The sequence below is a fragment of the Mus pahari genome, chromosome 3 (genome assembly GCF_900095145.1).
Source record: "Mus pahari chromosome 3, PAHARI_EIJ_v1.1, whole genome shotgun sequence".
Lineage (NCBI taxonomy): Eukaryota > Metazoa > Chordata > Mammalia > Rodentia > Muridae > Mus > Mus pahari.
This window is the reverse complement of record NC_034592.1, coordinates 19,178,985-19,193,911: the sequence shown is the minus strand read 5'-3', so window position 1 is coordinate 19,193,911 and position 14,927 is coordinate 19,178,985. Positions and strand designations below refer to the sequence as shown.

Below are 14,927 nucleotides of genomic sequence, written 5' to 3'. Positions count from 1 at the left end.
CTGCCAGTGTGTGCTGGGTTGAGCTCTGTCTCTCCTGGTCACTGTGTTTCTGGGCTCGGCACACAGTGCAGGTGCCGTGGGCACGCTCTGCCAGTGTGTGCTGGGTTGAGCCCATGCTTTCATCCATGTGCACAGCAGCTGCATTTATGCTGTGTGGAGCAGGAGCCAGCTGTGATGTGGGTGCCTGCCGTGGCTCCATGCCCTTTGCAATCACACTAAGCAGAGGGCCGGGTCCCAAGCTCTGCCTTCAGATCCAATGCCCCCAGTGCTCAGACAGAGCCTAGACTTTCTGTGCCTTTTGTAAACTCATTTGGAAGAAAAAAAAAAACTGTTCTAGGCAGGGGGAGGCCACGTGGCAGCTTAGTTTACCCAGTGGTGCAAAATGCATGATGTCCTGCAAAAATGGAAATGGCTGGGCATAGGGACCTGGCCTGCTTGCCCCATGAGCTAGCGCTCAGGATGGACCACTTTCTTCTGCATCACCATGTGTTCTCTGAGCCACACTGGACCCAGGAGGCTTGAAGGCTTGAACTAGCTATTCTGGAGTTGGATATTAAGTCTTCCAAAGTTGTCCTCTGTTTGGACAAAGGGGGAGGGGACTCCCGGGCTGGCCTGTCATCCCATCCCTACTGAGCTGGACAAGAATGACCTTGGCTCTGGGAGGGTAGGACGAGATGTGACAAGAGCCACCTCTGGCTCATCCGGGACAGGGGGATCAAATGAGGGCCAGGTGTATTGGAATGAGGAGGCTGGGTGAACTCAGGAGAGGATGGCCAGTCGGACGGAACACAGGCTTGAGATCTGTGGATGGTCATTCAGCCCCTGGGCCATAGCATGGGTCTGGTGCTCTATGAAGATGTGAAGTAGATCTGAAGGTAGGCGGGTCTGGGCATGACAACTTACCTCTTTCTTCACCAGGGCATAGCAGGTGGGACACTCTTGGCAGCCTGTGTCACCATCCGCAAGGAAGAAATTGTCCTGGCAGAGGTCGCATTTATAGCCCACGAAGCCAGGCCGGCACACACAGGTGCTGTTCTCATGGCACTGAGATGAGGCAGCACCCAGAGGGGAGCACCTACAGTCTGGAGGAGAGCAGCCAGCTTTGGGGACCCAATGGTGATCCCCTCCTCATCTCCCACTCCCGAATCTGAACTCCCACAACCCCTGAGTGTCCTGACTAATCAGAGGGTCAGAGCTGGCGACCTCCCTCTCAATCTCATTTAATGCAATGTCCCCAGGGACCCAGAACTGCCAAGACTGTGGCTGTACAAGCAGAGACTGGCTCACATGTGACCTGCTGTCTGCAGATATGCAGGGTTCAGTGGTCACATCAGAGGGTACCGCTAGGACCCCCTATTCCTCACGCTCCTGCACCCCAAGTTCTCAAGGCCGAGCACTGAAGCTTGCCATCTCCCCCACCATACCTGCTTCTTGTGGGTCATCCCCAGCAAGGGACCTCGGCCCTGCTCTCCCACAGCCCACCAAGACTCAGCTTGCTCACCTCGGCAGCCCTTGATGGAGAAGCCGAAGAAACCTAGCTGGCATCTGTCACAGGTTCGGCCAGTGACACCAGGTCGGCAGGGGCACTGGCCAGTCTTGGGGTGGCACTTATTCTCCAAGGAGCCGAGTGGGTGACATTTGCAGCTGTGACATGAAGCAAGAATGAGGGTTGATCAGGCTGCCCCTTAACCTTGAATAGCTGGAGAGGTACTCAGGGACAGAGGACACGGGGGGGGGGGGGACAAAAGAACAACCAAAACCACCATGGGCATAGATCTACAGATCTGGTAAGTCACTGTGAAATTCACACACACTGAAGGCTCCAAGGAGCTGCACAAGGAAGACTTCCCTCAGCCTTTCCCTGGAGTCTTCCTTTGAAGCAGAGACAACCGTCTCAGGTGCCGCTGTGGTCAAAAAGTCACCCAGTGATAGGTGTTACTGAGATGAGAATCAGAGCAGACCAGCCCCCTGCTCACCGCCCACCTGGGCAGTTCTCGGCCTGCTTCCTGGGCTGGCAGAGCCTCCTGGGCGTCTGATACCGAGAGACTGAGCTCTTGTACCCTTTGGTGAAGGGCACAGTGTATCTGGAAATGGACCAGGCCTGTCCCTGAGGCTCCACAGTGTTCTCTCCTCCCCCACCCCCTGGCAAGACACTCAGGGCGCTCATAGCCTCACCCCCTACCTCTGGCATCCCCTCCCAGACTGGAGGTCATAGAAGCCAGGGCTGCAGCGGCTGCAGTCCCTCCCGGCGACATAAGGCAGGCAGGCACACTGGCCAGTCACGGGGTCGCAGGTCTCCTCACTGACTGAGCCCCTCGGGTCACAGCTGCAGGCTGAGAGTTGCAGGAAACGGTGTTTTAGAATCATCTACTTCGACTTTCGGGGGTATAGGCATCATCTAGTACACCAAGGGAGCCCCAGAGATGACAGTTATTCACGTTCCTGAGATCCTCTTGGGAAAGGCTCGAGGGACAAACTCAAGTCTCAGCCCATTTGCCATGTCTTTGGTGAGCCAGCCCAGCAGAGTGGGGAGTTCTCCTGAGTCTGCCTCAAGCTGCAGGCTGGAGACAAGGCCAGAGATGTGGTTCCTGATCACAGATAGAGCGCGGCAGCCATTTCTGGAGCCACATACTTCTGCTCTCCCAGGAACTATAGTGCAGCACCCTTTTTGATGCCAGAGCGGGGGTTTCTGGGAGGTGGGTCCACACTGCAGGGCAGTGAGGTGTGGGCGGGCGATGCCATGTGAGAAACGGTTCTGAGGGCATCTGATCGGCGTGAAAGCCGAGCTGCTGATGCGGGACTTCCAGGAGCCTGATTCGGGCAGATGCAGGCTGTGGTCCTGTGGCAGGCTCGAGGCTGAGTGCAGCCCAGGCAGGTAAAGGGGGACAGATGAAAGTCTTGACCATACCATCCCTGCATCAGCCTCATGCGCTAACTATGGATATGAGAGAAGCGCTGGATTATTAATGTAGGGCAAACGTGTGGGATGGAAGCTTATGAGATGTCAGGACTGAAGGGGCCTTAGGGAAGAACAAATCCCAGTGCTTTTTAGAGAACAGATTAGGCAAGAGACCTGCCTAAGGCCTCCCAGCTGAGCAGAGGGACCAGCTGGTTTGGTAGCTTTCTCAGCTATCCTATCTGGGTCCCAAATGAGGGTTGAGGACAGTGGTTCCCGTGCCTTACCCCATGGGTCCGGGATTTTGGGTACTCACGAGCACACTTGTCCACAGGCCTTGTGGCCACGGCACTCCCGTAGAAACCCTCCCGACAGTGCTCGCAGTGGGCCCCTGTCGTGTTGTACAGACAGCGCAAGCAGTGACCAGAACGAGGATCACAGTTGCCCACAGCGTTGAGATCCACGTTCCCACTGCACTGGCATGGGCAGCAGGGCTGGGGAGCTCCAGAGAGCCCTAGAGGATCCCCAAAAAAGCCATCTTCACAGCTCTCGCATCGTCGTCCTGTGGATGGGAGGGGCAGGGTTGGAGCACTGGCCAGCTGCGCTCACAAGCAGGCTGTATAGCTATCACATAGCCTCTGAGGCCACGTGGGGTCTCTGGCTCAAGCTGGCCTACAGTCAGGTACTAGAGCACTGCCCGCTAGCAGTGTGGCCCTGGGCAAGCCGTCGTGCCTTCCTCATTCCTGGCTCCTCGCCTCTAGAGTGAGGAGAGCTTTGTAGCTGCTCCACAGCACTACTGAAAGGCCCCGATGAGGTTATTCGTGCAGAGCATTGACTGAAGTGCTCAGCAGTAGCAGGTACCACAGGGTCCACCTTCATCCTGTGCATCTTCCTCAGCATCTTCCTCAGCATCACTTGGACTTTGGTCAGACTCAGCTCAGAAGTCCAGGGAAGCTGCATGCTACTCTCTCCCAAGACCCCAGGAGGTGATGTGGGTAAAGAAACTGTGGGTAAAGAACTGTAAGCTACCCAGGCCCTCCCTCTGGGGGTGGCTCCCTCTGGCAGCCACAACTGCTCCTGTGATGTCCTCTCTTAGGAATGTCCCACCCGCCCTGCAAGCATCTCTCACTATTCATTCTGCCTAGGTTTAGAGGGGATCAGAAAATGGGGATAGGTAAGCAATGGAGGGGCAGTCTGATGCCAGTGCATACAGAGTCTAACCCCCAGGGAGCAGGATACTCCACAAGACTGTTCAGTGAAGACACTAATCCCACGTGAAGCCATATACTAAATGCCTCAGAAGGACAACACTTGCTTCTACTTAGAGGAGACAAATTCAGAGACATAGTTAAACAGTAGTGAGGAGTGGGCGAGGGACGGGGAGCTTAGATGACAGCTCAGTGGGCACGATGGGCGCTCGCTGGGGAGGATGGTGGCAGGGTCCCTTAGGCCAATGAATCACACGCTTAAAATGATGGCCAAGGAGGACAGCTTTATGATATGGGTTTTATTATGATAAAGAATTAATGATGTAATATACCAAGAGCCGTTTAATTGTCCACTTTAAGTGGGTGACTTTGTGGGGCATTGCAGTCGCCTCAAAGGCTGTTAAACGCACCCCCGAGGAAAGAGCGGGGGAGGGGGAAGTCCTGCAACAGAGAGTGGGAGCAGGGGGATGGAACCTGGGAGGAGAAGGCTATTTGCCTAGTGCTACCTGATAGATACTCACCAAAACCTGAAAGCTGAAAAGTCCTTTGTGTGTGTGTGTGTGTGTGCGCGCGCGCGTGCACATGTGCACACCTGTGTATACAGGCAAACGAGTGTGCATGTGTGTGGATGTACACATATGTGTATGTGCGTGAAGGCCGGAGATCAGTGTTGGGTGTCATCCTCAAACAATCTCTCTACCTTGTGTTTTGAGACAGAATCCCTGAGCCCCACTGCTCCTCCCGGGCTCCCAGGATCCCCCTGCCTCTGCTTCCCCAGCACTGAGGGGATAGGCGTGTGGCCCCTGCACTTGATCTTTGTCTACTGTGCTCTAAGTCTCAGACTCAGGTGGTCCGGTTTCTTCAGCATCACTTCCCAAGCCGAGCCTTCCTGTGAGACATGCCAACCTCAGCGTTGGGGTTTTCTGTCGTGAGGATCCCAGGTCCCGTGGCTTCCTCCCAAATCATGAGTACAATTCTAAAACCCCACATCTAGGCCTTCCAAGGTTCCATTATACATGGCTAAGCACCAGGTCTGCAGCAACTCTCAGCATACTGGGGCCTTGACAAGGAGACTCTATCCTCAGAAGTCATGCTTGCCACCCCTTGGGCCAGGCTCTGTCCCACCTGTCATACTCTAGCCTCTGCCAGAGCCAGGGCAGGATCGGGGCTCAGGCTTGGTCTTTCTGGGGAACAGAGCACAAGCCACTCACCTCTCTGACCAGGAGGACAGTGTGTGCACACCACGTCTCCACTCTCTGGGATGGTTGTGCAGGCTGATTGGCCAGGGCACGGGCAGGGCTGGCAATCGTCAGCGTGGCCTGAGAAGGCGTTACCGTAGAAACCTGGCATGCACCGCTCACAGGATGGACCCTCGGTGTGGTGGCCACACAGGCAGATCCCTAAGGAACAAGACACTTGTTCACTACCTCAGCCCAGAAGCCCCCGGAACAGTGGTTCTCAATCTTCCTAATGCTGCGACTCTTTAATACAGTTCCCATCATAGTGACCCCCAATCATAAAGGTTTTTTTCTGTTGCTATTTCATAACTGTAATTTTGCTACTACTGTTAGGAATTGTAATGTAAAGATTTTTGGAGACAGAGGTTTGCCAAGAGGTTGCGACTTACAGATTGAGAACTGCTAGCCTAGACAGAGAGTATCCTGGTGGCAGAGTCACAAGACACACCCTGGTAGACTAGAGAGATAGGAGCTTGGGATAAATCCCACTGAGCCAGACTGCCTGGGTTTATGTCCATCACTTAAGGCTTGTGTGTGTGTGAGCTTCTAACCCGCCCCTTGGTGGGTAGGAGGTGTGGCTCTGCCACCTACTGGCTGGGTGGCCACCTTGCACCTCAGATCCCTGTCTTGGAGGCTGAGATGGGATGGTAACAGAGGCCATACCACAAATATGCCTGCAGGAGTGGATGGATGGTGTGGCAGAGCTGGGGTGGGGGCAGAGGTGGGCAGGGACAACAGTTGGACACTGTTCACTATTCCTATCTCACAGCTCTCCCGACGAATGGAAGGCACAGTGACACTGTTTCCTCCCCTCCCCCTGCTCCTGTATCCTCTTCACCTTGAGAGTCCCACCTAAAGGGAGACCCTGGCTCAGGCTTCCAGTCTTTCAGGGGCTCACTCTGTTCAGGAACTATAGAATATACAGGCTATCGGTATGGCAACTCTTGGTACTGGAAGAGAGGACACCACGGACCCCCTTCTCCAGTCCAGCAACCTCTGGAGTCAGAGCTTAGGGTCGTGACTCACCATGGGGACCCAAGAGCGGCCCTACAGAGGGCAACCAGCTGTGTCCAGCCATGGCTGTGGGGAGAATGGAAGGGAACTTCATTCCCTAGGTAGGCAGAGCCAGGGAGGACTCCTGCCTCAGCTCACACCCTCAGGCTTGATTCTTAGACCAGCTGCTCTACCCATTTTACAGAGGAAGGCTTACTTATATGGAATGGAAGGTTGCAGCAAAGTCAAGGGCTCCGTGGGGGGTGACAAATCAGTTCCATCTCGTGAGGAGATTCTGTTTCCTCAACAGGAGCTGCGGGGAGCACTATCCAGGAAAGGATTGCGAGGCTTCATCTAGGCTCAATTGGTGATGTCTGCCAGGCACAGGTGCCGTGGATAATCTATGTATCAGAGATCGCACCTGACTTGGGGAGGCAGCTGGGCGAAAGGCCTGTGACACAGAGGTGTAAAGGCCTGTGTCTGTCCCCTGGTGCCTCCTGGCCATATGACCTCTGGTGAGGTTTCTGTGTCTCTGTAGGTGTGAGAAGTAGCTCTACTGAATGACAACCACCCCCCCTCCCTAAGCTGGTGGGAGGTGTGGCTCTGTCACCTACAGGTCATGAGGTCACCCCACACCTCAGGTTCCTGACTTGGAAATGGGGCAATAATGGAGAATATATCACTTGCATGTCTACAGAAATCAAGGAGAGGACATCAGGGAGGAAGGGGGGTGATGTTATTTTATTCCTTCCTTTATATGATTCCTTTATATTATTTATCTGTCTCTCCCAGGAAAAGAGCCCACGGCTCACCTCGTCAGCTACCCCTGAACTTCAGTGCAAAGAGCGTTCTGTTCTTTTAAACATCTAGACAATTCCTGACCTTCATGGACGTTGTCTCCATAGATCGGGCAGTGCATACTATTGCTGTCTGTACCGTACAGATGGGGACATTCAGGGAGAGAAGTGACTTTTCCAAGGCTACAGCCACGAAGCAGCGAGGACACTTGGCTTGTGGCTTTGGGTGAACACCCATGAGCTCCTGTCATCTGTACGACTCTGTGTCTTTCTCCTGTTGCTGTCTGTGCTGGTAATTCTCACAGCACCTGCTAGGAAGCAAGGCTCTGAGAGGTCTTTCCCAGGGCCTGTGGTGGGTGGGGTGGTGGAGGAGGAGTGGGCAGATGTCTGCAGAGAGGTTGGCTGAAGGACCCCACAGGTGTGTACAATCCCTGGCCCCTAGGTGCCAGTCAGGACTTTTGTTATAATAGGAGATGCCCCAGGGAACAGGGCAAGGATAGACCAGCACCCATGTCTCCCAAGGGCCATCTGTGAGGCCCCGTCCTCATGCCACTGTGTCCGCATAGCCCAGGGAGCCTTGGAATGGGATTCTGGGGACTTACCTGTGTTGGGGTCACAGGTGCCATGCTGGTTGCAGGTGCAGGGGATGCAGTTGGTATAGGGACCCCCATGAGGTATTTCTCTCTTGTATCCCAGAGCACAGAATTCACAGAACTGGCCTGTGTATCCCTGGGGACATAAGCAGGTCTCCACCCAAGAGGCTGGTGGAGCAAGCCCACGCTGGGGCCGGGCCGATGTGAGCTGAACTTCACACAAGAGCACTCGGCCTGCAGAATGAGAAGCAATGGGGGACCTGCATCCATGTCCAGTCGATACTTCCTGAGAACTTACAAGAGGGCCCATGCATGCAAAGGCAGCCTTCTGTGAGTCAACTGTTTGTTTGAGACAGGGTGTTCACTGTATAGCCTGTGCGGTCTTCAAGCTTGCAGTCCTCTGACCTTGACCTCTTAAGTGCTGGGATTACAGGCATGAACTACTGCTACGCCAGGCTTCAAGAGCAATTTTAAAATCAACAGTCAAAAAAATCAAGGATAAAGGAAATGGATGATTTTTAGATCAAGAAATAGACAAGGGACTGTGTGAGGTCCGTGTTAGAATGTGCACTTAGCATGTGTAAAGTGGGCAGACAGAGACAAGACTGCAAGATACGCATGCTCAGAGCCACAGATGGCTCAGCGGACTAAGAACCCATGCTGCCAAGCCTGATGACACAAGTTCAATTCTTGAGATCCCACAAGTTGTCCTCTGACCTCCACACATGTGGCCCACATAGGAATATGTGCCCATAAATATACATATAGACAAGTGAATAAATATTGTTATGTTTTTAAAATTGTCTCTGGTGGCACATGAGTTTAATCCTCCTCTTTAAATTTCAAACCCAGCCTGATCTACTTAGCAAGTTCCAGACAAGACAGGGCCACACGGTGCAATATCTACAAATGCGGCACTTGGGAGTCGGAGGTAGGAAGACCAGGAGTTTAAGACTCTGTCTTAAAACCAGTTGGGTGAATTTAGAATCCATATCAGCCCATGAAGTGGCTGAGGTGCAATACCATTATTGGCCAGCAGGGTGAGCAGTGCTCACAGAAAGATGTGGCGGAGGGACGGGGTGGTACAGGAGGGTGGTACAGGATTCTGTGGAGGATGTGAACCTGCTTCCTAGAGTTGTTCTTCCCCAGGACTTCTTGCTCCCTGCAGTCCAACCCCTGCCTCTGCCCTCAGACACACTTCTGCTGCCTTGTGCAAGTGTCCTGATTCCTCAGTTTCAGAGTCCGTGCTGGGGGAACTCCACAGACAATGTAGGGCCAGGACCCATGTTCTAAGGGGTTGATCCTATTACCAGAATGGCTCGGGGCTTGGCCACTGGTCCAGATGCTCAGGGCAGTCAGATTGGAAAGCAGGCGCTGGAAGTGGAAGGCGGGCAGCGGGGACTCCGCCTCCTCAGAAGTCTCCTGCAAGCTGTAAAATACAGAAAGTCAGTGGGACAGCCTGATGTAGGGACAGGTGGTGCCAAGAGCCTGGGGTCCTCAGCCTCCTAGTGTGCCTAGCCGTCAGAGGCCACTCTGCCTGCCACCCCACTCCCCCCTCTCGGCACCGGGAGGACACTTACAGGAACTGGAGCTGAACTCGTCTTGGCTGCCTGGTGTCCTGAGGGCTGGGAAGACTGGAGGGCCTCAGAGCCAGAGCCAAACCTGCCCCCTCCAGTCTCAGCTGCATAGGAGGTGGGGAGCCTCCAGGGGGAACTTGGAGGGTCAGTATGACTGGCTGTCCATAGCTGAGTCTCTGGTCTCCCAGGAACTTCTCTGAAGATAAAGGGAAGAGCTTTGATAGCTCCATATGCTTAACTTGATTCTATCATCTGTGTGCTTATTTGTTTATTATCTATCTATCTATCTATCTATCTATCTTTCAAATGTAGGAGTACTCTGTCTGCATGTACACCTACATGCCAGGAGAGGGCATCAGATCCCTTTATAGATGGTCATGAGTCACCAGCCACCATGTGGGTGCTGGGAATTGAACTCAGGCCCTCTGGAAGAGCAATCAGAGTACTTAAGAGCTGAGCCATCCCACCAGCCCCTAGCATCTGTACAGATGGCAACAACAGACCATCTAAGCACAGTGCGCCTGCAGTGGCTGGGGAGATGGCCTAGTGGTTAGAGTGCTTGACACAAAGTGGCAGAACCAGAGCTTGGATCCCTAGAACCCACACTCAATGGACATGGTGGTCTGCTGTAATTCCAGCCTCAGAAGGTAGAGAAAGGAAATCTCTAGAACAAGCTGGCTAGTGGGGGACTGGCCTATCAGCGAGCTCTGGGTTTGACTGAGACACCCTGCCTCAATGAACAAGGTGGGAGAGAGATGGAAGATGATCTCTCACATCAACTTCTAGCTTCCGCATGCACTTGTGCCCATTCACACGATTGTGCCCGTTCCCACACAAACACGCATCACACACACACACACACACACACACACACACACACACACACGGAATTTTGATGATTTCACATATGCTGTGGTCTGACTGAAGAGTCATAATACCCAGAAGTGTCCCCAAGCATAATCCCCGGGGTCTAACCAGGGGCGATTTGACCAGGTCAAAAAGGACTAAGCTGCAGATGGATTGGGGGTGTCTGTCCACTGGCCATGGAGTAGGGGAGGTCCATTGGATTATCCAGTAAGGTCCAGGGGATCTCCAGGAAGGAAGAGACGAAGGTCAGTTGTGGTCATAAGGACAGCCTCTCTGAAGGTGGGGGAGGGTGTGGACTCTGGAGGGGAGACACGGCCCTGTGACGTGATGCCCAGTCCCTGCTTCCGGTTTAAAATACACAAAGAGAATAAATGTATGTGCTCTCAGCTACCGAATCCATGGCCCCTTCCCCAGCACCTGTTTGGTGGCACCCCTAAGCTTGTGCTGAAAAGGATCCTTCCAGTAAAGTATTAAGAGGTGGGAATTCGGTCTGGCTGAGGTGGTAGGGTGGGGTCTCTGGGAGACCCACTAGGATGAAGTGACATGGCTCGGGCGGGGTCCCTATGGTTGAAATTGGGTTGGGGGAGCTTTATGCATTGTACCACCTCAGGTCTGTCTGCTAGAAGGCTACCACAAGGTGTCCACCTTGACCTTGAACAGGAACTGCGACGAGCCGGAAATGAACCTCTGTCTTTCAGAATTCACCTACTCTGACAATCTATATTAGCAGCAGCGGGAACCTGGGTGGTGTGACCAATGGGGACTGACTGTCACCTACCTGGGGCTGAGAGTTCCTCCCCTCCTCGCAGGCCCAGGAGGAGCCCACTCTGGCTCCACTGCAGAGGACGCTCAGACACCCCCATGCTTCTGGCCTGCCAGCCACCAGCTCCTAAATATCAAACACAGAATATTCAGCCCAACAGTGAGAGGCCTGAATGTTGACGTGCAGTGACAAGTTCCAGCAGGGCTCTAAAGTTGGAGGGAGTTTGAGGCCAAGTTGGGTCACATAAGCCCCTGTCTCCTGAGGTATAACAATGATTCCTCGTCCCAGACAAACCTTGTGCAAGGTTGGCAAGAACTCTATCCACTGAGCTACATCACTAGCCCTCTCTTTATTGTCTTAGGATTTAGAAGACAAGCCTTTGGCTAGTTTCAGGAAAACCACTGCTATGTGGTACCCTGCTTTCTGTGTGGTGTCCAGCAGAGGGCCCACTGCCTCTGTATCTGGACATCCTGAGATTGATGTCCAAGTTCCAGTCTGAAGACTAAACTCTCAGGTGTGGGGGAATGTTCCAAGGAGGATTGCCGAGCACCTTGACTCTGATGGATTGCAGAGCTTGGAGTTGTGCCCTCTTGTTCCAAAGACACAATCATAGTAGCCAGAACCAATCTCGGATAGACCGGATCTAGTCTGTAATCTGCGAATGAGAGACCTGCCTAAGAGGATCCTGAGATTGCCCAGAACTGGGAGCAGCAGTGGCTGTCATACAGATGGTGCTTAATAAATGAAGGCCAAGTGTCTAAGCTGAAACTCACATATACTGAGGAGACTAACTCTCCTGCGGGTAAATGGAGGCTGCCCTACAGGACTCAGGGTTGCCGCAGCAACCATCCAGTTTCCAGTGCCACCTGGAGGAGTGGTGGTTGGGGAAGGAGCCCTGGGGTAGCGGCAGGTGCTGGGGGACCCCCTTTCCCACCCTACACATCATGGCTGTGGGGCATAGAGCGTCTTTCCAAAGGGGGCGATGGTGGAAGGGCTGTTACTGCCCCATCCCAGCTTCCAAATTGAGATTCTCAGCCAGGGCCAAGGAACCACCCCCTGGAAGGCAGACCTCGTGCACAATTACCATGGCGGAAGTCTGAGCGGATGTGGTGCTCCTGGAACCCGGCAGCAGGAGCACACACCTTGGAGTGGCCATAACAGAAGCAGCTGCTGCAGCCGGCTGGGTTGTGGGGCTGCAGGTTAAATGTCCCGGGACGGCATCTGTAAGAGAGTCAGACTGGGTCACGTGGACAAGCCAGGATGGCCTAGGACCAGGATCCAGATGATTAGGACTCCTGGGGAAATTTAAGAAAACCTTTTTATTTCTCTCTTAGAATCACAAGTTACACAGACAGTCCCCATGCCTGCCTGCTCTGTGTCTCTGCTGCTGATATATGTCCTGGAAGCCAAGATCAGCACCGCCTAACTAATGTTAGCAAGCTCTAGGCTCTGTCTGGGTTTCTTTTCTCAATAATATGTTCCCCTGCTCCAGGACCTGACACTGCATTTAGCTTCTCCCTTGTGTCCTCTGATTTGTAAACATCTCCCTCTCATCTCTTGAGGTCTTGACACCTTCATTTCTGTGGTTTTTTGTTTGTTCGTTTGTTTGTTTGTTCAAGGCAGGGTCTCACCATGTAATCCTAACCGGCCTGGAATCCTCTATGTAGACAAGATTGTGGCCTTGAACTCAGAGAGATCTTCCTGCCTCTGCCTCCCAAGTACTGACCCTAAAGGTGTGCACCACCACAACAGGCTTTGGGTATTATTGTTGTTTGTTGCTTTTTATAAAGACAATTTTAATTTAAAAATGTTATATATATATATATATATATATATATATATATATATGTGTGTGTGTGTGTGTGTGTGTGTGTGCTTTGCTCGCAATCATGTTTGTGTACCGTGTGCATGTCTTCATCATCCAGAGAGGGTGTTGAATCCCCTGGAACTGGAGTTTCAGATGGTTGCTCACAACCATGTGGGTGATAGAAACTGAACTGGGGTCCTCTGAATAAGCAAGTGCTCTTCACTGCTAAGCCATCCTTCCAGCCCCCTTGTTTGTTTGTCTGTCTGTTTGTTCTATGTATGTATGTATGTATGTGTTTGTTTGAGGCAAGGTCTTATTTTATATCCTGGCCTGCCTGACCTTGTACTCTTGACAATCCTCCTGTCTCAGCCTCCCAAGTGACACTGGCTGTGGTTGAATCATCTCCCAGCTATAATGCTGCCCACAAGGTTTTTCGTCTAATCAGTTTAGTTAATAGAAATAGGGCACTAGCCAGGCGTGGCGGTGCAGGCCAGTAACCCCAGCAACCAGGAGGTGGAGGCAGGAGGACCAGGAGCTCAAGGTCATTTTCACCTACATAGCAAGTTCAAGGTTAGCCTGACCTACCTCAGGGTTAGGAGTGGTAGCACAGCGATTAATCCCAGCACTCAGGAGGCAGAGGCAGGCAGAGCTCGAGTACGGGGGCAGCCTGGGCTGCACAGTGAGAACCTGTCTCAAAAACAGAACACAAACCCCCAGGAAACAATAAACCTCGGAGGAGGGGAAAGTTGCAAAGAACTTGCTTGTAACAGTCTTGAAAACCCACCATTGTAATTAGTAACTGTTTCCAGGACTGTATCTTGAGGGGACAAAATGCCGGTTTCCCACCAGCGTTCATTCCATCTCCTCACTACCATTTCTACCCTGATTCCATTCCACCCTCTTTTATCACTCAGAATTCTGAGGGAAGATTTGCTCCACTGTCCTTATCTGTTTATTGATCTGATCCTCCACTGGCATTATGGATATCTGCCCCTTTCTTAGAGTTATAATTCGATCGCATCTTTATTAATTTTGTTATTCAAATTGTTCCAGTTTCCGGGATTTCCCGCAGATCTGCTCCTATATCCCTTCCTCACAGGGCAGGGATGACTCTTAGCTCAGATGGTAGGGGCTTCTTGGAGCAAGGCAGGGAGAAGGTTCTGAGGTTAGGATTGTTGTGTTCCATTAATGATGTCTGCCACTGTGTGAGATGGGAGAGCTGTGACAGTTCTCCATTAGTGATGTCTGCTACAGGTGTGAGGCAAAGTGCTGAAATATGATATCAGGTATTTGTTGCCTGAGTTAGACAAGCTCTTCCTATCTTTCTAGAGTTTTCTTTTCAGGATTCTGATCTTGAAGCAACAGTGCATTTCTTCAGCTAAGAAGCCCTCAGTAGTGCTGGGTCAGAACATAAGCAGTTCCCACAGGGCCTTTGGATAGTGTTTTACTGCTGTGAACAGACATCATGACCAAGGCAACTCTTTTATAAGGACACATTTAATTGGGGCTGGCTTATAGGCTCAGAGTACAGTCCACTATCATCAAGGCAGGAGCATGGCAGCGTCCAGGCAGGCATGGGGCTGGAGGAGCTAAGAGTTCCACCCCTTTATCCAAAGGAAGCCAGGAGTAGACTGGCTTTCACCATGTTAGGAGGAGGGTCTCAAAGCCCACCCCATGGTGACACACTTCCTCCAACAAGGCCACACCTCCTAATAGTGCCACTCCCTGGGTCAAGCATATTCAGTCCACCACAGGTTGCTTCCTGGGTAGCAGGCCCCTGGAGTTCTCGCAGGAACGTGGGGTGACAGGCTTGCCCAACTCTCTGAGGACCCCGCCCCGCCTCTCCCTTCAGCACTCAGCTTTGGTGCCTCACTGCTGGCAGCTCTGTGTAGTTCAGCACACCCACCTGTCACACAGGCTGCCTTCTACATTCTCTTTGCAGGGACAGTTCCCACTGCGGGGGTCACAGGTGCCCAAGCTGCCGGCGACATTGCAGGTACAGGGTCTGCCAAAGAAACCGAGATGACACATGTCCATTGAGCAAGTCATAGTGGGGATTCCCTATCCTCAGAAGAACAGAGATAGGACTGTCCAAGAGACTGTACCTGCCTTTACTTTAGCTGGTCCCACTTTATCAGGAAGTACCCCACCTCCTCATGCAATGATGCCCCTTCCTGTTGCCCACCCC

General features: G+C 52.7%; 1 protein-coding gene across 1 annotated transcript in view; it reads right to left on the bottom strand.

Annotated features, from left to right (window-relative positions):
• Window positions 1-14,927, bottom strand: part of Lamc3 (laminin subunit gamma 3) — a 60,528-nt gene that overhangs the window by 24,471 nt on the left and 21,130 nt on the right. Inside the window, exons 7-17 of the mRNA XM_021193068.2 lie at window positions 14,646-14,744; window positions 12,017-12,153; window positions 10,948-11,058; window positions 9,306-9,498; window positions 9,036-9,154; window positions 7,735-7,959; window positions 5,316-5,504; window positions 3,213-3,458; window positions 2,183-2,333; window positions 1,502-1,644; window positions 904-1,082 (exon numbers count right to left, since the gene is read on the bottom strand). Coding sequence (XP_021048727.1) covers window positions 904-1,082; window positions 1,502-1,644; window positions 2,183-2,333; window positions 3,213-3,458; window positions 5,316-5,504; window positions 7,735-7,959; window positions 9,036-9,154; window positions 9,306-9,498; window positions 10,948-11,058; window positions 12,017-12,153; window positions 14,646-14,744 — 1,792 coding nt within the window. The remainder of the gene's footprint in view (window positions 1-903; window positions 1,083-1,501; window positions 1,645-2,182; window positions 2,334-3,212; window positions 3,459-5,315; window positions 5,505-7,734; window positions 7,960-9,035; window positions 9,155-9,305; window positions 9,499-10,947; window positions 11,059-12,016; window positions 12,154-14,645; window positions 14,745-14,927) is intronic.